At 27.8% G+C, this 25,241-nt stretch overlaps 1 protein-coding gene across 1 annotated transcript in view; it reads right to left on the bottom strand.

The window, feature by feature from the left end:
- Window positions 1-4,405: 4,405 nt before the first annotated feature.
- Window positions 4,406-25,241, bottom strand: part of LOC113388291 (zinc finger protein 425-like) — a 50,200-nt gene continuing 29,364 nt past the window's right edge. Inside the window, exons 7-13 of the mRNA XM_026625688.1 lie at window positions 17,607-17,802; window positions 14,976-15,140; window positions 14,011-14,210; window positions 9,557-9,733; window positions 7,607-7,763; window positions 5,047-5,250; window positions 4,406-4,671 (exon numbers count right to left, since the gene is read on the bottom strand). Of these exons, the coding sequence (XP_026481473.1) occupies window positions 4,406-4,671; window positions 5,047-5,250; window positions 7,607-7,763; window positions 9,557-9,733; window positions 14,011-14,210; window positions 14,976-15,140; window positions 17,607-17,802 (1,365 nt within the window). The remainder of the gene's footprint in view (window positions 4,672-5,046; window positions 5,251-7,606; window positions 7,764-9,556; window positions 9,734-14,010; window positions 14,211-14,975; window positions 15,141-17,606; window positions 17,803-25,241) is intronic.

Consider the following 25,241-nt stretch of genomic DNA (forward strand, 5'->3'; position numbering starts at 1 on the left):
AAATTTAGTTTGGAAAATTACTTTTACTCGATTCAAAGTACAAAATGTGTAAAAATAATACAACATTTAAAAGCAATTTACTTTTGCTCGATATCACCACCTTTTGCTTTGACTATGGCCTTTAGACGGACCCAAAACAAATCGCATTGGGCCGAACGTGGTAAATTTTCGAACATTGTGTTTTTCGACGAGAAAATTTTTACAGTTGAGCAATTTGTGAACTCTCAAAACGATAGGGTTTACTTGACCGACAGTTCAGACAAGAATTTGAGTCATCAATTGGCAACCAAGAGGCAGCACCCGCCACAGAAAATGGTTTGTTCCGCTGTAGCCGCAGATAAGCGATCTCTAATCGTTTTCATCGTGCCTGATGTCAAGGTAAATGCGCAATATTATCGGTAAAGTATTCTGAAGGTTGCTTTGAAGCCATGGGCTGATAAACATTTTGGTGGCACACCATGGACGTTTCAACAGGACTCGGCAGCGTCTCATAAAGCTCGAGTAAACCAAGAATGGCTGAAAACAACGTTCCGAACTTCAAAACGTCCGCACAATGGCTATCGAATTCACCAGATGCGAATCCTATGGATTATTTTCTTTGGGCCATTTTAGAGAGCAAGGTCTTAACTAAGGGGTACATCAGTCTCGAGGCGCTAAAAAAGGCCGTTGTCCGCCAGTGGGCCAAAATACCTGCAAGTCACGTTCGGCCCAATGCGATTTGTTTTGGGTCCGTCTAAAGGCCATAGTCAAAGCAAAAGGTGGTCATATCGAGCAAAAGTGAATTGCTTTTAAATGTTGTATTATTTTTACACATTTTGTACTTTGAATCGAGTAAAAGTAACTTTCCAAACTGAATTTATGGCTTTTTCAATTGGTTACACTTCGAGTGCCGGACCCTGTAGATATCACAAATTTTCAAGACATTATGCAATAGAGTGTTTTATTGATAGACCTTACTACGTGAACTCTAGTTCCTATATGTTTTCCATTTTATAAAGCGTAAAAAGTAAAAAGGGACTGTGGCATCACTATGTGAACGAGCGATGCCGACAATCGTGGAACACTCCCGATTGATTAAATGTCATATGTCACGTGCTTAATTAATTTTTGTGAAAAAATGTTATCATTCGGGAGTGTCCGCGATTGTCGGCAACGCTCGTTCACACAGTGACGTCACAGTCCCCTTCTATCTTTTAAAATTTGTTTTTTGCTCGACAAGCATTCCATGTATTATAGGGTCTATGATATTATTACATAATTATTCATCAGATCATCACATTTATAAAAAATGGATTTCAGAACCGTATTTGGATATTGTTTCTTATAATTATTCACAATGCAAATATATAGGATTTATTATTACTTATTGCTAATATCAATCAACATTATAAATTTGACTTAAATATAGATTATTTACAAATTTCTAATCGATAAAAATATTTAATTCAATTGATCGATAATCGATAAAAACAGTGTCTTAAAAACGTCAAATACGAGTTTTTATTATATCAGCATAATATGAAAAAACAATTGTGATTAAAAAAATCTGTATTTTGTAAAATACTGAGTCACAAAATACAACATATTTTAATTGTAATAAATTTTAATCTCTTAAATTGGATAAAATTCACGTTTTAAATTTAAACTGATCCTGGTATTCGTGGTATAATAGTAGAGACAGTTCGTTACAAAATTATTAACAAATTAAAATTTATTTTTTAATTATATGAATACAATAATAATTTTGACCAAATACATAATAGCAATCAAAGACCACATGATATAAAATAGGGCATATTTTTCAGTTAAACTTCTACATCAATTTCGAAATGTGACAATCATCCATAGCGCCATAGTGAATTAAAAAACATTGGATCAGAACACAAGGCACTGCCATGTACACTGATCAAATGTTTTTTAATTCCTGATTTTTGAAAACTTCTAGCTCCACAAATATTGCAAAGAAATTTTGGTTCTTGATTGCATTGATATTTCAAATGTGAAGTCAGAGTATGCTTGTATTTATATATTCTTGAGCATTTAGGACATTTGAACGCATTTTCAAGGATTGATGATCCGTTGTATCGATTTCGTAGATAAAAATCTGAAAAAAAGGAAAAAAATGTTACAATAATATTTAATAAAATATTTATTATTTATATGTTTGCATTAAAAATAAACACATATATCAATGTACAGAAAATTAAGTTCACGTTGAATATTTATGGGAACCTACAATAAATTAAATATTAAATTTCAACAATTAGATTCAAATTTTATTAAACTAATTGTATAAATTTGTTCAAATATACATTTTCAATTTTTAAAATTTAGTATTATAACAAACTTATTATTCTAAGATTTTCCAGATATTTTGTTTAATGAAATCACATTATTTCTCAAAATGAAATGAAGAAGCAAATAAAAATATAGGAAGTAATATTCAGTGATGCAAAAATAATCATACTAAAACCATAAATTTGCTTGTGAAATTTCTATATAAATTTAATGCTTACAGACCATTTTTTTGAAAATTTACTTCGAAGTACAATAAATACAATATCTTTTAATTTTAATAAACTTTAATCTTTTAAATTGGATGACATTCACGTTTTAAATTTAAACTGATCCTGGTATTCGTGGTTGTATAGTAGTGAGAGTTTGTTTGAAGTTATTTAGAAATTAATTTATATTATTTTAAATTTATTTTTAAATTAAATAAATATATTGATAGACTCGTTCAAATAAATAACAGCAATAAAAAACTATAATATACGAAAATAAATATACGTCATATTTTTCAGTTAAACTTCTACATCAATTTCGAAATGTGACAATCATCCATAGTGCCATGTATTCTGATCAAATGTTTTTTAATTCCTGCTTTTTGATGACTTCTAGCTCCACAAATACTGCAAAGAAATTTTGGTTCTTGATTGCATTCATTTTTCAAATGTGAAGTCAGATTTTTCTTGTATTTATATATTCTTGGACACATAGGACATTTGAACGCATTTTCAAGGATAGATGTTTCGTTGTATCGATTCCGTAGATCAAAAACTGAAAAAAAGGAAAAAATGTTAGAATAATATTTAATAAAATATTTATTTTTTGACAATTCTTGCAGTAATTTTTTTTCGCAAATTGTTTACAGTAAATTAAAAATAAACACATATGTATATCAATGTACAAAATTAAGTTCATGTTATGGGAACCTGTATTAAATTAAATATTAAATTTCAACAATTAGATTCCAATTTTATTAAACTTATTGTATAAATTTGTTCAAATATACATTTTCAATTTTTAAAATTTAATACTACTAAATATACATTATAACAAACTTATTATTCTAATATTTTCCATATAAGCTCCAAATTTTGTTCAATGTCACATTGTATCCCACAATAGCAATAATCAATTTTATTTATAAAGAAGCAAAATAAAATATAGGAAGTAATATTTAGTGATAAATAAATATTAATACAAAAATCATTAAATTGGTTTGTAAAACATCAAAGTAAACTTAATGCCTCCAGACCATTTTTTTGAAAATTTACTGCAAAATAGCTATCTATATTTCAGAACATAATACAAGCAATTTAAATAAAATCAATAAAATAATAATTTTATGAACAACTTCTTATCAAATAGGATTTTGAACTTAGTGCTTACTTAGTTGTAACTTACAGTAGTTATTTGAATTTTTATATATAACGGTAAAAATAATTATTATTATATTAGAAGATATGTTTAAAATATTATAAATAATAATTTATAAACACATAACTTAATTACTAAAAAATCACATGAATTCACAAAAAACTTTTTAAAATTTTGCTTCACAAACAGCTATTTTTCTATTACAATTTTACTGGAAATCACATTTGTATTTAGGAATATGAATATGGGAATTTGCATGCTGATCAATTAGGTTCGAATAAGAAACACATAGTACTTTGTCCATTGATTTTATACTACATGGACTGCTAGTCCTCATATGTTTTCCATTGTATAAAGTGTATAGAGATAGAAAGGACTGTGACGTCATGCTGAACGAGCGTTGCCGACAATCGCGGAACTCTCCCGACATTTAATCAATCGGGAAATTCCACGATTGTCGGCAACGCTCGTTTACTAAGTGACGTCACAGTCCCCTTCTATCTTTATGCACTTATTTTGCGCTCGGCTAGCAGTTCATGTAGTATGAAGTCTATGACTGTGGTTATTACAAAGAATTGAATATATCCATATAGTATTTTAGTTGACCTTAAATCGAGGTCTTTGAATACATAAAAAGTTGAAGTTGAAGTTGAAGAAGGTGCTGACACATAAATCCTTTGTGCGCTTGGAAATATTATAAATAATTAGAAATTAAATGTTAAAAATAGTTATTACAACTTTATTATTGTTTATGCACTCTTATAACATGGCGCTTCAAGGTGCTCCTCTGATGTCCTCTGTACGAACAGAATGGACATTGGAATTGGGGCTCTTTGCCACATTCATATCTTGTATGACTGATAAGATGTTGTCTCCATTTATAGATTTTGTGACAATCTGGACATTCATATTTTCCATGTAAATCATCACTTGGTTTTGGCACTCTTCTCCTGTGGACGGTTTGCATGCCAACGTAGGAGGGACTAAGATGAGGCTCAGGATGCACCACTGAAAATAGAGATGGGATTTATGTGTTAATTTGATAAGTCATTACCTTATGAATTTTCCCAAATTTAATTTAAATTTAAGAAAACTGAATGTCAGAATGAACTGGCCAGAAGCAAAAAAATTAACCCCTTCCCGTGCCATTTAGCTCGACTAAACTTGGGCACAAATGTAGTGATAATTATGTTTAAGCCAACAATTTATTCAAGAGCCTCCCAAGTTACATCCATTACTGGGTCTAAATTTTTATCCAGAACCAGGTTCCTTAAACCACGAGAACAGGTTAACATCAATTTAACAACAAAGAGTTGAGCAACAAAGAAGCAATACACAAATCATCTACAAAAACTATCCAATTATATTAATTAACCGACTCACGTTTTCTAAAATCGTTAAATCTGGCTTCCATAGATTGGACTTGTTTTGCGTGCAAAGTACTGGCGTTGATGCAACCAATTTGGATGTGAAGTCTTAGGCTGCTGGGACTTGGAAATGCTTCTCTACAACTAGGACATCTATGCCAAAGTGGATTTTCTTCTTCGTACTCATTCAGAAACTTCGTCAGTGCGTATGATACAGAAACTGAAATGAAATCAAGAACGAAGTTAAAATTTGTCCTGATATCATAAATGTAAATTTGGTACTTTCTAACACGTAGATGAAAAACTAGCTTAAAAATGATGACATACATACATATATATGAGATGAGTTTAAACCCATATCTAGTGTTTGCCTGCAAAAAATGGTAATAGATGTTAAATAAAAATTGGATTAAATAGAACAGAGTCAACTAAATACAAAGTATTGCTACGTCAAACCTTAGAAGATACAGTTTGCGCTAAAAAGGAGATTCTTGAATTTTTATGATCACAAAACGAAATTTTGGCTGAAGTATACCTAAAAATTTAATACAATTTTTTTATTTAATTAAATTGTGTATTATATTATTATTTTTCATGTTATTTCTATTATCATTGTGTGTTCTCATCAGTCCTAATTTGTGCATCGATTTAGTCTATACCTGAAAGATATCTGAATAATATTATAATATATAATAAAGTTATTAACAATCTCAATGTGATTTATTATTCACAATTTCTATAATACTTGAAGTAATATATAAAATAATGCTATTTTTGCTTGAAAACATATTTCTATCTATATTTACAAAGATGCCCAAGGATGTTTGACACTTCTGATTAAAATCTCAAAACTAAAATTTTATATATTATTATAGAATGTTTTTCATCTGTATAACAAATTTGCACGTGGCAAATAAGTCAATTACCTGAATAGTTTTATAATACTAATAAAAATGAAAATAAAGAAAATAATCCAAACAAGTGTATTCTAATCTACAGATAAATCATAATATTAACTAACAAAATTTAATAAAAAACATCTTACTGACTTAATAATTCATAGTATTTGCATAAACAAAGTATGAGAATTGTTGTATTGCTGTTATTTATATGTCAGAATATATTACATAACATATTATCAAATTCTGATAAAAAATTAAGGTGATGTAGATTAAATGTAGATTACAAATAAAAATCAGAAAATAATTAAAATAAATGTCAGCATTTAAACCATTAAAAAGTGTAACAGATTTTGCATTTTAACAATATCTAATCTCTTATAAGTAAGAAAAACCTGAAAAACCTCTAATCATAATCTTAAATCTAAAAAAAAATATCAATAATACTGAAAACATACATAAATCTAAAATTATACTTACTAAAACTATTTAGAAATATAAAACGTTTTACATATCGAAATGAAATAAAGAGCAATAGTCTTTTAAGATTTGGCATTTTAACAATATCTATTCTCATAAAAGTAAGAAAAACCTGAGAAAACTCTAATCATAATCTTAAATCTAAAAAAAATATCAATAATAAGAACATACATAATTCATAAATTTACTTATTAAAACTATTCCTGACGAGGCACTTAAGAAATAATGCATAAGCATAATAATAACAAACAATGACAAAATTTAAGCATCTTAATTATAATTATAGCTAAAGTAATAAGTTTCTTACAAACTAAAATATTTAAAAAAAAAATAAGATTAAATATTGTTGGATTGCTGTTATTTATATGTGAGTTACAATGAAATCTGTTTAAAAAATTATGTCCATCAATATATGAAGATAATAAAGAATAATTGTGGTTACACAAATTACAAGGAAAAATGTTTAAAAAAATTAAATTTAAAAATGAATATCAGCATTCAAACCTAAATAATGTACTAGTAAGTTTTTACATTTTAACAATATCCTTAAAAGTAAGAAAAACCTGAGAAAACTCTAATCATAATCATAAATCTAAAAAAAATCATCAATAATACTAAAAAAGCATAAATCTATAAATTTACTTAATAAAACTATTCCTGACAAGACACTTACAAATAATGCATAAGCATAGTGAAAAAACAAATATGGCAAAATTAACTTAATTAATTAACTTAAGAAATTTGTTTCTTATAAACTAAAACATTAGAAACATTAATTAAAAAATTATTATCATATTAGTTTTTTAGCTCCAAAACAATCGAACAAAAGCTTATTATTCACGTTTTGTGAAAATAACATATTTAAAATTTAACTTGTTTCATAAAAAATATCAGCAGAAATAATATACATAACATATAATCATTCATTAAAGTCATGATATTTATAAAAAAAAGTGAAAATATTAATGCAACACCGGTATACCGGCATACCAAAATACCGGTATACCGTCCAAATTTTCGGCGGTATTAATACCGGCATTTACTTGAAAATATCGAATAAATATCTGTATTGTCGTATGGAACAAAATATTTAAATCTAGGCCTTCTATCGCATTTATATCTCATGTGGTCTATCAGTTCATCTGTCTCAAGAATCGTGCTGGACAATGAAACCAACCTCGTCCTGGACACTTATACCAGCCACTATTGGATGGTGAGCAGAAATATTCAAAATGGTCTGAGATAGATTCTTGATTTTTATACCGTTTATCACACATAGTACAGAAATATTCTCCTTTGAGCATGGGCCCTCTGAGCTTTCGCATTTTTCTATATTGAAGTGATAATTTTCGTCCTGAAAATAGAATAATAATGAAAAGTTAGAATAAAGCATCAAAGTGGAATTTCTAATAAAATCTTAGGTAACAAAATTTTTTTCATAAAAATACAAACTATCCACGAAGGAACATGGCATTAGGAAAATAAGACACAATGAAACTATATCCAAGCATTGAGTACCTATACCAAATTTGCATAAAAATTACCATTCATACTCCTAATATATCCGACATAAATTTATGATAACAATACTATTATTATAATAATAGGTAAAATACCTATTATTATAATAGGTAAAAAAAAGAAAATATTTCAAATAAGTTTATTTTAGCCTATAAATAAATCATAATTATTACATAATTAAACATAGTAGACTCAATGATTCATACTATTTGCATCAAAAACAAAGTATAAAAATTGTTGCAATGCTGTTATTTATATGTCAGTTAGAATATATAAAATATTAGCAAATTCTGACAAAAAAAATTAAGGTGAAGTAGATTACAAATAATATTCGTGATAACACAAATTACAACAAAAAAATGAATGCCAAGATTAAATTAGAAAGTGTAATAAATCGAACCGTTTAATATAAAACAATGCACTAATAAGATTTTACATTTTAACAATATCTATTCTTAAAAGTAAGAAATCTTGAGGAAACTCTAATCATAATCTTAAATCTAAAAAATATTATCAATAATACTGAAAATATAGAGAAATCTAAAATTATACTTACTAAAACTATTTAGAAATATAAAACGTTAAACATATTAAAATGAAATAAAAAGCATTAGTCTTAATCAAGATAATTTTTGGCATTTTAACAATATCTATTCTCTTTAAAGTAAGAAAAACCTGAGAAAAAGCAATGTACTCATAAGATTTTGCATTTTTGCAATATCCATTCTTTTAAAAGTAAGAATAACCTGAGAAAACTCTAATCATAATATTAAATCTAAAAGAAATTATCAATAATACTAACAAAATGCATAAATCTATAAATTTACTTAATAAAACTATTCCTGACAAGGCACTTAAGAAATAATGCATAAACATAGCAATAAGAAAAAGCAAATATTGCAAAATTAACTAAAATTAATTAACTTAGGTAATTTGTTTCTTATAAACTAAAATGTTAAAAATATTAATTAAAAAATTATGATCATATTTGTTTTTTAGCTCCAAAACAATCGAACAAAAGCAAATTCTCGATACTAATTTTGTGAACATATTTAAAATTTAACTTATTTTTTCAAAAATGGTTGGCAAAAATAATATATAAAAAGTAAAATCATTTATAATAGTCATGATTATTATAAAAAATGCCTATAGTTACTTTCTCAAAATTCCAGTAAGTACTACTATTCTTCAGCAAGATTTCAAAACTTCGAACAACAAAAAATATTTTCTCAAATATTTAGAACACTCACAATAATCAGATATACATTGAAAATTAAATTTAATAATATACACAATGTGTATATCGAATAATCGTGAGTGTTCTAAGATTTGAAAAAAAATTTTTTTCTTATTCGAAGTTTTGAAGTAATTGCTGAAGAATAGTAGTACTTATTTGGGGAATGCAATACCCAATTTGGGTGTACCAATTTGGGTGTACCAAAATACCGGTATACAGCTCAAATTTTCGGCGGTATTAATACCGGCATTTACCAAAAAATATCGAATAAATATGTGTATTGTGGTATGGAACCCAATATTTAAATCTAGGTCTTCTATCGCATTTGTATCTCATGTGGTCTATCAGTTCATCTGTCTTAAGGAATCGTGCTGGACACAAAAACCGACCTCGTCCTGGACACCTATACCAGCTACCATTGGATGGTGAGCAGAAAAATTGAAAATGCTCTGAGATAGATAGTGAACCTTCATATGGTTCAGCACATATAGTACAGAAATATTGTCCTTTGGCCTGCTGCCATTTGAGCTTTCGCATTTTTCTATATTGAAGTGATAATTTTCGTCCTAAAAATAGAATAATAATGAAAAGTTAGAAGAAAGCATCAAATTATCTCCTGTATGGAGTATCTAATAAAATCTTAGGTAATAAATTTGTTTTCGTAAAAATACAAACTATCCATGAAAGAGCATGGAATAATATTAGAAAGTTTGGAAATAAGACAATGAAACCATATCAATTCTTAAAATTGAAGTATGAAATTTATAATAACATTATATATTTTTAAGTTTTCAATTACAAAAATATCAAACCTTATGACTAAAAAATAAGTACATATTCCATATACACCTATAATAACAAAAATAATCAGTCATCTATAATTTTTCTTAAACATTTTAAGAATTAACATTTATCACATATATCACATACACTGAATTCATAACAAGTTTAAACATTTTCAGATAACTCTTCGATAATAATAATATTTCATATTTGTTTGTTTAAAAATATCATATTATAATAAAAAATATAATAGAGTAAATTTATAGATATTTATATAAAAATAATAGATTTTATTTCATAACATTTTTCCTCGAATTAATACTCAACAGATCATATTTGTAATACTTTATAAAAATAATATGATTGTTAGTTTTTATTAATTATTTGTGTTAATTGGTTTATTTCGATAATACGTAGGGGAGACTGGATACAGTTGTACCAGGATGCGGTAGTGACAGGCATCAAACAGCTAAACTATACTGATTTTGAGATAAGGTCCAAAGGGAAAAAGATAAAGAATGTTTGTTCGAACAAGTTCACCTACAAGACCTACAAGTTTTTAATAATTACGGTAGCGACAGTCGTCAAAACAGCTGAACTTTAGTGATTTTGAGATAGGGTGCAAAGGAGAAAAATGAAGTATGTTTGTTCGAACAAGTTTCCATTATTGCATTGAATCAGTGACCTACAAGTTTTTATTAATTATTTTTATATTGACGTGTTAATAGGTTTATTACGATAATGCGTAGAGAAGACTGGGTACATTTGTACCAGGTTACGGTGGTGGCAATAGTGAAAACAGCTAAACTCTACTGATTTTGAGGAAAAGTCCACGAGAAAAAGATGAAGTATGTTTTATTCGAACAAGTTTATATTATTGCATTGAATCAGCAACCTACAACCACGTAGACAAATGTTCGAATTAACAAATTTATTGCTATTCAAAAAAAAATTGCACAACCGTACCTACTCTCACATACTATATGCTTTGTATAAAAATAAAAAATGCAACGTAAAAAAGCTGATATAAAAGTTTAATAGAATAAAAAAAATTCGTATTATAGTAAAAGTAATTTTTAAGTTTGTAAGTCGTTTCAGTTATTTTTAAAGACTACGGTCAAATTAAAGACGAATAACAAAAATGACCCTTTGAAGTAAAAATCAGTCATATTTATGTTTGGACTTCGCATGGCCTCACAACGTGGCTTTTATAGTGACTTTTATAAGAGCAGAATTTGCAGCTAAAAGCCGGCTGTTTATTTCCACATTGGTATCTTATATGTCGTAATAAATGCTGCTTCTTTTGTACGATTTATTACATTCTGTACATGTATGATTCTCTCTTAGATCCAAAAAATGATGATCCAAAAACCAAAATCCGGATCACTGGATAACAACGAAGATGCTTCGCCAAATCTGAAAAAAAATTATAATATGTCAGATTGATAGCAAAAATATTTAGACATTTGAAAATTCCCATGTTAATCTATTTGAAAAGTTCATGTTGAAAGTAAAAATAAATATGTAATTATAACAAAATGTACTGCATTATATTTATTATTATTATATATACAATATTTACAGAAATATTATTACCATAAGTAGCAAATATTTACAATTTCTAATAATTAAGTACGTATTTGTAATAATTAAGTAAGGGAAAATTGAAATAAATCAAACTTTATTATTATGAAAATTTCATATGAAATACCATAAAATTCCACACAAAACAGATGAAATTCCAATATAAAATGTAACTAGTACGTATTGGTATTTTACGTATATGTAAAAATAATCGACTTAATCAAAAAAAGTAATTAATTTATGAGTGATTGAAAGTATTCCGAGTAAATTTATTACACATAATTGAAAACGAACGAATACATTAACTCGGAGTATTTTCTAAAAGCAAATTTCCAAAAATCTATAATTTTTATAATTGAACCAGTTTCCGTAAGATTTTAATGGTTTAGTAAGTTTATTAAGACCAAGTACTCTTTCGTTATACCAAGTAATCGCCTAATTTTAATTTAAAAAAACGTCAAAAAAACTAAAAATTTTCTCAAATTTTGATGAATTTTAAAAATTAAACTACTTGTCGTAAGACCGTAATATTATATTTCAGTAAGTTCTGTAAGACCATGATTATTTTGCCAAAAAGAAGTTCTATAAAAATCGGCTTAAATATTTTTTCAACAGTTAATTACAAAAAAACGTCGATTTACGGAAAAAAATCTGTTCACATATACAAACGAACACACATGCTTTTTCCATTTTGAAACTTAAAATTAGCGAATCGCATTTTTTGATGAAAACAAACTTCTCATTTGGGAAATTAAAAAAAAATATTTAAGATAGTGTTTCTAGATATCATTATTCGTTTTCCCATATTGTACTTCATCACGATGTCTATAATAATGTCGATTCAAATTACTCAAATAATGACTTTTATAAGGACACAAATGGCAATAAATTTCGGTTCTTTCCACATTCGAATTTCTGATGTCGTTGCATATTGCCTTTGTTGAATAACTTTTATTGCACGTAGGACATTGCACCATAGTATTGGAAGTATTGAATGTTTTTCCTTGATTGTTATATTTAAGTTTTTTCTTCATTTTCAAAGGTACGCCATTGAGTTTCTGATGCATTTATTGTACCGTCATCGAGAAGTCCAAATTTAAACAAGTTCTGCATATCTGCAAAAATAAGAAGATATGTTAGGTAAAGGAAAAACTAATAAGATTAATTATCGCAATTGGAAAAATTCAGTTGTTGTTACGTTAACGTACATGTTAACGAATTTGTTAAAATACATATTTTATACATTTTTAGACAAATATACAAAAAATTATAAATACTATGAAATATACTAAATGTCTAAAAAAAGCTGTTGCTTTACAAAATATGTAGCAATGATGGATTTAAAAATTTACAGCAGATATATTATAAACAGGTAAAGAAATATTAAAAGTGTATTAAAATTTATAAGGAAACTAAATAGTCTCAATACACTTTATTATCTGTAATAAGACAAATATGTAAGATCTTGCATATGCAATAAATATTTATATTATTCCATAATCTTGATAAATATTTACAAGAATCAATTTTACATAATAAATATAATAATAGTTACATAATTTTTTTAATGTTAATAATTATTTCTAATGACATTTTGGGTTTCAGAAATGAGGTAGATAATTTTATTTAATTTACACTCAAATATTATATTGAACATTTTGCTCAATAAATTTTGCTTTATTTAAAGTGAGTAATAACATAAGTGTATAATATAAGTTATAGTAATCGCAAAAAATCAAAATCAAAATGTTTGCATATCTTTACGTTTTAAGGTCTTCTGAACATTTTGGCATACCTAAAAAATAGATGTATGTGTGTGCGTGTGTATGTATGTGGTGTATGTGTGTATTTGTGTGCGGATACAAATTTTCGTGGACGATTTCGGGAACTCGGGCCAACCGATATGATTAATTCAAAAAACATTCGTATTAATAAGGATACGTGTTGATTGATTTTTGGCAGAGGCAGGTCAAGCCGTTTTGAAAAGACGGGGCAAGTGAAAACAATTTTTTATAGTTCGAAAAGAAAAATGAATTTTTTCAAAAAAAATTTTTTGTTACGGGATGTTCCAGCAATTTGCCTTAGGGTAAGATGTACTGCAGGTTTAATTTATCCTATATATTAAACATCCTTTTGGTTTTTACAAGACGCTCCAATAATATGTGGCTAAAAGTGTTCGAATAAATTAAATTAATTTGATAAAATTCGTTGAAATTCTCACATTTTGAAATGATATAATTATAATTCGCTTAAATACAATATCTTAATTTGCTATGACTTTCTTAGTAAAATCCAATATCACATATTGAATATATATTTTGTTCAGACAACAACATTATGAGTTCTCCTCAGATGTTTTTTTAAATATCCGTTATATAAGTTGCAAAATTGCATTGATCACAAAAAATTGTGGATCTTTTCCACATTCCCATTTGAGATACTGTTCAAATGATTTCGATATTAAAAGATCTTCCACCTTTTCATGAAATGGTTTTGGCGCACAAAGCCTTCTCTTTTGATCACAAAAAAATTGTGGATCTTTTCCACATTCCCATTTGAGATGACTGTTCAAATGATTTCGATATTTAAAAGATCTTCCACAGTTGCATAGAAATGGTTTTGGCGCACAAAGCCTTCTTCTGTACACTTTTGGATGCCTAAACCCTAAGTTGTATCCTGAAACAAAAAATGATGTTAATTAAAAAATTTATAAATGAATATATTGAAGATTTATGAATTCTTGTAGAAACTAGAAACTTGCTCGAAGAAAATAAAACCAAACAATTTTCATAAAAAATATTTAATCCATAGTACCATTTTGGGCAACAAATAGTTTTATTTAATGTATTTAGTGTAGAAAATACTATGAATTTGGACGTACGTCTTCCTACTGTGATAAATCATAAAAATTTAAATGAAATGATTTCTCTTGAATATAGAGTTTTAAGTTATTTAAAGTACTAAATTGATATGGCCTACATTCTTTAGGAATAGTGCATAAATCACATTTTCATACATATGGTAATAACATATCATCTAAAAATACTATATGTTTCGGATAATATTAAATTAACTATAAAAAGTGATAAATAAATATATAATATAAATTCTATAAATAATTAATTATAATAATACTTTTTAATATTCTGTTTAATAATTTTAACACATATAAAACACAATATTCTTGCACAACACTGTGTAATGAATTAATTTACTTAATTAAGTGAAAACTAAATTAATTTGTTGTCTAATATAAAGCTTCTTCAATCCATTCTATTTTCAGCATTATATTTCGCATTTGGATGTTTTGCAGAAAAATGACGCTTTAGATTATTTCCTTGATAGCTTTTGTAAGGACATAAGTTGCACTTAAATTGAGGATCTTTTCCACAGTCCCAATTCTGGTGCTCCTAAGATATTGTAATCGTTTATATGATCTACCACAATTTGGGCACTGGTAAACCCTTTGGGCTTCCTTCATTCTCCAATCATTTTCTTGTATTGAAGTATTGGGTCCTGGATTGATTTGTGAAGGAGCAGTTTCATTCCAGAATTTCCAAGGTTGATTTTCTGGTGTTTCGGGAAAATAATTCGATGAAAGTTGACCTGAAAATATTGAATAAAACTGTAAAATATAGTTTTTTTTAAGTTTAACAGAGCAAATGCAAATAGTAAAATCAGATTGTTTACAGTATTAAAATATGCAGTTGAGGTAACTGGGTTCGGTTGTTCCAGGTTACGGTAGTAACAGTCATCATAACAGCTAATCTATACTGATTTTGACATATGGTCCAAAGGGAAAAAGGAGAAGTATGATTTTTCGAACAAGTTTACATAATTTCAATGAGTCAAAAAAAATCTAAAAAAATTTTTATGACCTATTTGTACGAGTAATTATTGCATTATTCAGTTTTCATGGTTTTCTTCCTTCTTAAAATAATTTTTGTATGAACGATATTTTTATTTTCCTGAGATGCCAATTGCATATGAACTGGATCGAAAACATTGTTAGGCAATATGAAAATAGGTGTGAAGATGCCCGGCACAATGTTTGTTAATTAGATTGTTTATTACTACCCCGAAGGACCATATATAATTAATAGACATGCTTTATGATGTAGTGGTGTAATGATAAAGCTACAAGATGACTCCAAAATGCACGAACCTATTTCGACAATTTTGCATTCGTTGGAAAGGTCTCGGGCTCCGCAAGGTTTATAGCTAAGAAAATTAGTGGTGCATGGCATCGTGCCTTAATGCAAATTGCTGGAACTTCACGCACCGCAATTAAAAATTCGAGTAATGACATTAGTGAGAATTATCAGAATTATGCTTGGTTAAGTCAACGAGCAATTCTTGCCGCAAAGAATAAAGATGTACACGCACTGAATTTCACCATTCAATCAAAAATTGCTGGCGATTTGGTAACATACCAATGATTCCGACTGGTCTTCCGTTTGACTTCAAACAATTGCAATTTCCAGTTCGCCTTGCGTTCGCAATAATAAGTCGCAAGGCCAATCGCTTAGTGTTTGCGGGATAAATTTCAAATTGATTATTTAGAAAATCATTGTTTTTCACATGGGCAGTTACACGTTGCCTGTTCACGTGTTGGAAAACCATCCGCTTTGTTTGTGTTAACGTCAGACCAAAAAACAAAAAATGTGGTTCACCAAAGAGCACTTTAATGAAACGGATAATTTGCGGATTCACTTTCATTTACTTAAAGAAGTTCAACAAAAAACACTTCATTTTTGTAATCGAAATAAATTCATTACTGTTGTGTAATAAAATCAATTTTTTGATTTGTATTGATTAAAGTCTTTTTTGGTGTTTAAAGTCTCAAGATAAAATAGTTTATGCATTGATTTGTACAATATGGTATATGTCACTGTTAGTTGTTAGTACACAAAGTTTAGTTGTTGCACAATTCACCACACTATTGTTTGTTTTATTGGTCACAGCACGCACAGTACCTTCCTTCCCCAGTCAAGTGTTGAAAGATTTTAATTAGACATAATAATTGCGTATGCAATTTTGATCTTGTCGCATGCTTCCAAAAGGTTAATCCCTGCAGTCGTGGATTCCGAAATAGTCTCTTGACAGCAATAGTGGGTTAAGTATGGAGGTTATAAAATTTTCAATTGCAAAGTGAATGATTGTTAAGGATTAGTAATTAGGATTGGAATCAAAGGAGATTCACGTTTAGAATTTTGTCAATCTGCGTTAAAATAGGTTTAAGTTAAATTGTTCATAAGAATGTTTGTATGTTAAATAAACGTTTTCGACATTTCATTATAACGTGCTTTATGAGATTTAATATCATCCCAAATGCTACGAGAATTACCTGGCGATTCGATATAAAAATTCCTTTCACCAACAATAAAAATCAGGCACGTAATAAACATATTATGTTAAAGAGATTCAAATGTTTTGAATACTACTTACGATCGAACGATAAATTATCTAAAGAATATTACATGATTAACGAGGCAAATAAAACACTTTCATTACTAACAACTAAACAAAATTTAACAAAACTTTTAGTGAACGACAAATTAATAATATGTATAAATATATATAAATTAATATGTTTATTACGCGTAATAAACATAATATGTTCATTACGTGCCTGATTTTTATTGCTGGTGAAAGGAATTTTTATATCGAATCGCCAGGTAATTCTCGTAGTATTTGGGGTGAGATTTTGTTTTCCGGCTAGTACCTGGTTTTCCAGGTTTGAGGTAAAATTATAAAATGAAAAAGATTTGGGATGCGTGTTCACGGTTAAGCCGAATTGAGTAATATGCAAATCAGGTTTATTGTTACTTAATTTTATGTTTTTATTATAAAAGGTGTCGTTGTCGAATACAAATTTTGCTTTATTACTTTTCTTAAATGTAGAGTCTGGTAATTTTGCAAATTTTATTATTTTTATTAGTTATGCTCTTTGTCTCGGGTTTAGGGTAATTGAATTTTTGGAAATGATTGATATATTGTTCAAACTCAGGTAATTTGATCAAAATTGGAGGTTGTTTTATATTGTTTGATCACTAAAGCTGCTAGTAGAACCTGATTTAGTGGATGCTTTATTAAGAAGTTTACGTAATTTTGATAGACATCTAGTGTGATCGTCATCGAAATCAATTAGTTCTATTTCTAATAATTGATCAATTTCTTCTTCGTCGTCTAAAAAGTTAGTTATTTCGACAAGTGTATTTTGGAATGTGTCTATCATAGGTTTCACTTTGTTCAAAATACAGTTTATCTGTAATATATTTAGTTCGCTACACGAAATTTTTGACATTTCGTTACAAGTTTGTTCAAATTCTGCTAGACGAGCTTTTATTAATGATTGTTCGTTTTGTAAAGATTGTAATGATTTTAATGAATCAATTTTAATGTAAATTCACACATAATTATAGAGTTGTTTAAGTATAGATATAGGTAAAAGATATAAAGATTTAGGATGAGCTTAAGATAAGTTAGAAAGGATTGCTTTGACTAACCTTCGCTTCGTTGATTTTTTGGAAGTTGCTATAAATTATGCTGTTGATAATCACTGTACACTGATATTTCAGTTTTCGTGGCTCAATTAATAATCACTGTAGTTAATAATCACTGTGCATTTTGTAAGTTAGTTTAAGTGGCTCGAGTGGATTACGCTGTGTTGGAAATCACTGTGCACTTTTTTTGTTAACAATAGTTAATTGTAACTAGTTTTTCACTGGAGGTCGAATCCTCGATTGGACCAAAAATGTAAGCTCCCGGCGCAATGTTTATTAAAAAGTCAATTAAAAATCACTACACACAGACACTTCACTACCCCGAAGGCCAGATATAATTAATTATTAAAAAGGCTATATCAGACATGAAATAACAAACAACTGAATGGAAAATAATAACTAGTTCAAGAATTGTTTGTATTTAATTTTAGTTAGTTGTATAAGATGTGATCGGGTCAAGGTATACGTACAGAATGAAATACATTTCTTATAACTAGCTAGTTTAGTACCTAAACTAGGGTAAGAAATTATTTTATTATGTCAGGTAGAGAGAGATGGATGAATAAAATTTGTGAGGCTCGAACAAGGTGTATATGAAAAAAATAGCTCACAAAAACATAATTTATTACTAATGTTTTAATATCACAATGATTACAAATTTTTCTTTATATTTGAACAGCAATAGGTTCTCAAGGACCCTATGTGCTATTACGATAGTATTTTTCTGATATATTTATATTATTCTTTCTTTTATACATTGATAAATAATAGGTTTAATTCTCATAACAAAATATCACACAAAATGCTGCATTTGTGGAATGCACTTTACTGATGTGTCGATCAACATTATGTTTTTTGTGACTTTTATATTCACAAATTGAACAGCCAAACCGCGGCAATTTGCCGCAGACAAATTTAGTGTGTTTTACTAGATCATTTTTATTTTTGTAACTTTTGTAACACATTTTGCATCTATAACTTGATTTTAGAGCTTCATTGGTATAAATGTCACGTGTGAAGAAACGAAATTCGGAAAAATCTGGAATAGAAAAGAGAATAAACCAGTAAGTTGTTGGAAGTAATAAAATATATAATGGAAATAATATTTCAACACGTGGTAAATATGTAGCACAGGGGGTGAAAATATGTATATGTATATATATATATATATATATATATATAATGATGAAGTCCTGAGAAGAGTGGCGAAGACAGAACTCTACTGAGCACAATCCTGAGAAGATAAGGAAACTGGATCGGACCCATTCGGCAAAAAGAGTGCCTATTACACGACGTGGCCGAAGGTAAAAAGAAGGACTGAATGGAATGGGAAGAAAAAGAATGCAGACGATTGACGACTTACGCAAGAAGAGAAAATACAGGGAAGTGAAAGCTGAAGCACAGGGCCAGGAAGCATGGAAGCAGAAGTTTGAAAAGGAAAATGTATAAATAAAAAAATAAAAAGTAATCAATGGTTGTTAACTAGTGGTAATAAAACGGTAATAGGAATATTAAATAAGGGAGGAGAGGCAAATCTTTGATTTTGTGGTGCTCTCATACCATGGACCTGCCTTCGGGCACACTACTATTTATTATTATAATGTGAAAATTATTGCAAACACAAAATCTCAAATTTATATTACTTTAAATGTATTACATGTAATAAATAGTTTAAAAATACTAATACTACTAATGAACAGCCTTTTAAATAAATTGATATAAAATCAATTTCAAATAAATTATGCACCATGGCATAATAATATTATACTGAAATATCTATTCTCGACATATCTCTTGATTCTTCTTGAAAGTCTGCAAAAACTAAGCTTTTTAAATTTTGCTCTATATTTTTTTCAATTTTATAATTTCGGTTTTAGAGCTTCATATCAGTTGTGGCAAACAATGTTTAGTAGTCTTCCAACTTTGTACAGAATTGGCTAAAGATTCCTTTATTTTTTTTATAAATTTGCTTTAAGAAGCATATGGAAATCCATTCCTTCACTGGTCATGTCTGCACAATTTCAAGTAAATCTCTGTCTTCTTCTTATATCAATTAATATTATTCCTTAAAATGAATACAATGAGCTAGATTTGGTCCATGTTTGCTCAATATATGCATTTGTAGGTCCCTTTGGCGTCTACTTCGATGGGAACATGCTGAACAGCCAAAACGAGGAGATTTTCCGCAATCAAACTTCAAATGTCGCATTAGATCATTTGACAATTTATAACATCTAAAACAATTCGGACAGCTATGCTTTCTTTGGAATATTGAATCATTCGTGAGAATATCTTGAGATGAATATTCGAAGTAATAACCTGGAAAAAATAAATAATATTGCAAATTAGTAATTGTTACAGAACTATAATTATAATTTGGATACACTGAACAATTACACTGAATTAAAACATTATAAGTAAATGTATGAAATATTTTTTTAAATAGATTTATGAAATAATCAATATTATGTTTTACAAACAAAAATGTTTGATATTTAGCGTAGTTTTTAAAAAAAAATCATTTTTTTTATTCACTGTAGTGAAAATTTGTGGAATTTACAATTGTCACCCGCAAAGGAACATTCTGTATTATAGTGACATTTTGGAAAAACAACTCAGTTTTTAAAATAATACTCATTTACAAATTGATCAAATTTTATTAAAGCATTAATATATCTTCTTTCCAAAAAAAACTCATACAAAATTTTAATAATTACACATATTCACAAAAAAAGTTGTTCGTTTGAGTGCATTAGTTGAACACGAATTTAAAGTCAAAATGGGGTGCCAAACAACAAAAAATCGAAAAATAATAAAAATCAACAGATGGACCAATTCTGCCGCATAACAGACCAATGTTATGGCAAGGCTATGTTATGAAGAACTTTTCATACAAATTCGTTCTAAATATTGACAATAGCCATATGTTTGCTGTGCAGTCAAGCGTTTTTTCCCAGTATGTCAGATAGAAAAAATAACCTAGAAACCACACAATTGTCAAAAAATAACTTAGATAGCATGGTCTTTCTGACCCAGCTTCATAACATACGAGTGACGTCGCAGCTTATGTGTAAAACGCCTGAATGCACAGCAAATACATGGCATTTTGACAATATTCAGTATGATTTAGAAGTGTAATGTATGGAAGTTGGAGCGTAACATGGCCTTGCCATAACATTGGTCTGTTGTGCGGGTAAATCGGCCCAAATGTCTCCGATCTAGTATTTCTTCGGCATAATAATTAATAACTTATAAATCCTGTCTTGACTATGACTATTAAGTTTCCTTCAAATGATCTATTGAGTTTTTTTATATTGTGAAATTTACTCCACATCGCCCCTGGGTAATCTGCAAACATATTAGCAATTAAATATCTGCAAATGTGTTTGCAAATGACTGCTGAGGTAGACAAATAAAAACTTAATAGATCAAAGAAACTCTATGGTCATTTATGGCAAAAAGGGCCACAGAAATTGAAAGATTTCTATTTATAATGTAGAAAATTACAAGTTAGAAGACATTGTCGTTTTTCATCTCTATTCTATTTTTGTAGTTTGACCCCCAATTTTGACTCTAGATTTGTGTTCAATGGTAAAAACTATATTGGAAATCATATGTTGCACACCCAATACAAACAACTTTTTTTGTGGACCTGTGTCGTTAATATTATTTAAATAAAAACGACTCAAAATAATTATACAAGTCATTATAATTCAAATACAAATCACACTATGTACTCGTACACTAGAAAATATATTAATAGTATGAATTAAATAAAATAATAAATATTGTACACATTTCCTAAAAATAAATCACTTTATTCGTTAGAAGAAATATCGTTAATATAATTTATACATTCTAGTACACAAAAAAATATTTTGCTGGAAAAATATACTGACATTATTATTTATTAATTTAGCTATTAATTTTATTTCAAAACTACAGGAGAAATTTCATAACTGAATAATACTTCTTAATAACTTTCTTCAATACTTAATAATAACTCTTTGTTTAATTTTTTGAGAAAATGCTTTTTAATTAAAGTTATTTAATTTCTTTTATTTTATTTGTTTCGCGAGTAAAGCATGTACAGAAAACTATCAAATCTTTTACTAAAAACTATATAAGACTTGTTTTAGTACACACAATGGTTCTGAGTCGGTTTTGCTGTTTTTATCACAAATATGAAAATAAAATTGGAGCATAATTCACTGCAACTACTTTATCATGCCCTTTTGTGACCAAAACATATCAAAAATTAAATAAATAATTGCAAATCAAACAATTTGCAACATTTCAATCACAATCACAAGCAAACAGGTACTATCTACGAAATTCAGTTTTTTTTTGTTTCAATATTTCCATTATTGTTTCAAAAATAAACAATAAGCCATTTCATTCACATGTCTACAAATAATATGTCTCTCAATATTTTGTTTTCTTTTACTACGATATTGACAGGCTGAACATCCAAATCTTGGTAATTTTCCACAGTCGAATTTTAAATGTCGATAAAGATCAGTATGCAATTTATATCGACTATTGCAATTGGAACAGCAATAAATTCTTTGGCCCAAAATATCACTGGAATAATTGGCTGGCTCAGGAAAACCTCGAAAATATCCTGAAAAATAAAAAAAATATTAGAAATAAAATTCACACCTATAATACATCAAACTTTTTTATGTAATCATACCTAATATCTTAGTTATCTTGCACTTTCAAATTTGTTTGAGGTATTAATAAAATAAATATAGAATTTATTACAAAACAAGATCATAATAGAAGATCAGATAAAATGTCTGTAAACGTGTTTTTCCTAAATATGAGAATCTCCTGTTTATCTGGATTTGGTCAAATTGCAAAATATGATTTTATATAGCCTAAATATAAAGTAATAATAAACAATAATAAAAAAAATCCTACAAACATTCATAATTTTATTTAATTTTTAATATATATAAATATGAATGTCAATTATTGTATTATTCAAATAACACAAAGGACTAGTAGTATTAAACAATTAATAAAATTAATAATAATTTAATTACTATAATAAAATTACTACTCAAAAACTCAGTATTTGAGTAAAATACAAAAATAAAATTCTTTAAGATAAAATAGTGCCAAAAGCTTAATTAAACTTACTCTATAAATTTAGAACTTTTTAATGTACAAATTCAAGTACATTTTTCTAACAACTATTATAGAAGTTAAGTGAGTTTTACATTGTAAATAAAATCTGTCCGACTAGAAATTAATATAAAATTTTATTATATTTATTTAAATAAATAATTTAAATAGTTTGTTATAATACACCAACATTTTTTATCTGCTTGACTATATTTACCAAATAGCAATTCCATTGACTGCTATTAGTCTAACGAATAAAATATTTTCTTGTATAAATATTCTAAAAAGTCATACTTTCTAAAAGTTTAAAATAACACACTAAAATCTTTTACACAAATAAATAAATAATTATAGAAACTAGTTACTTCAAAATATGAAAAAGTAAAACTGTGCAAATTTTTATTTTAGGGGAGACTAGATACGGTTGTGCCTTAGTTGCCGTTTAACTTATGTTAAAATATCAAAAAAGTGATCTATCTATGACCTATATTCTATGAACAAAATTTTTTTTTGACACTGTGAAAGCAATATTGTCTATAGATCAATGGAAACTTCGTACAAATAACTCTAGCTTTCTCCCTTTTAGACTCTATGTCAAAAACAGTATAGTTTAGCTGTTATGACGACTGTCAATACCGTTGCTTGGCACAACCGTACCCGGCCTTTCTTACTAATTACATATGGCAGATTTATATTGACATCAAAGTTTTAGTTGAAAGTTAGTAAAAAGTCAAAGATCTAATAATTATGTGAGAATAAGAAAGTGAATTCACGCTTTATATGAACTATTTCAAAAAGCTTAATTCTTGCAGCCAATACTTTAAATATCTATCTGCTTTCAATTACTTTCATATTTTCACATAGTTAATACATCTTTGATATTTTTCCAAACATTCAACTAAAAATTTAGTGTAAATATTAGCTAATTAATTAGCTTTACCTTTAGATTTAGCGAATTAATTTTATTGATGTATGAAGTAAAAGTAGCTTCAGTGAAAATTTGCAAAAGATAAAAGTAAATCCAATAAACTATACGTTTTATATATTGTTGTTATAGTTTTAACTACTATATAAGAATCTTAATAAAAGATTAATCCCTTGAATATCAGATCAATCAAAACTTCCCTTTGTTAGAAAGCACCCTTTTATCACGTGATCGGTTTTTTAAGGAGTTTTGAACACCCTTTCCCTTGGTGATACGTGTTGATACCCCCTTTCCCCCAAACATCACGTGTATTTTTAGTTACGAAATAAAATGGTAAAATTTTTCATTTTTTTGACAATGTTTGAATTTTTTTTAAATCAGGTAAAAAATTAATACACGTGATGTCATACTATACCCCTCTCTCCCCCACGTAATATTACGTCCCTTACAACAATTTCGTGGGGCTAAAAAGAGTCAAGAACAGACGCATTTTTCTCAATATTGTAAATAGTTAATATATTTATGTATACATTATATTAATATATTAAATTTTATATTACATCTATCACTTTATATTATTAATTGACTAGTAATTCTGCTGATGTCTTCTTTGGCAATGGCTCTTCATGGTGCTCTTGTAGTAGGCTCGATGAGGACAAAAAGGGCATGCAAATTTCGGTGTTTTTCCACATTGAAATTTCAAATGTCTCATAAGATTTCTTTTATAGGAATAAAAAAGTGGACATCTCTTGCATTTGTAAACATTTTGTTTCACACCAATGTGTTCGAAATCCTGCACGTTTCCGAAGAAATCTGAAATGTAAAACTGTGTTAGCAGATATAAATGTAAAATATAAATATACACATATACAATATATTGTTATAGATTTACATTATATTGTACTGAGTTCATTATCCAGTATCGATTTGCATAAATTATGAATTTATTAGTTTCATGTAAAATTGTGTAAGGAAAAGATTATATAGGTATACATATCAAATATAACATAAAATCTAAATATATATATATATATTATATATAGGTATACATATCAAATATAACATAAAATCTAAATATATATATATATATATATATACAGGGCTAGATATATATATATATATATATATATATATATATATATA

Source organism: Ctenocephalides felis, unplaced genomic scaffold, assembly GCF_003426905.1.
Source record: "Ctenocephalides felis isolate EL2017-DRISC unplaced genomic scaffold, ASM342690v1 CF-g0.4_SCAFFOLD_03572, whole genome shotgun sequence".
NCBI lineage: Eukaryota > Metazoa > Arthropoda > Insecta > Siphonaptera > Pulicidae > Ctenocephalides > Ctenocephalides felis.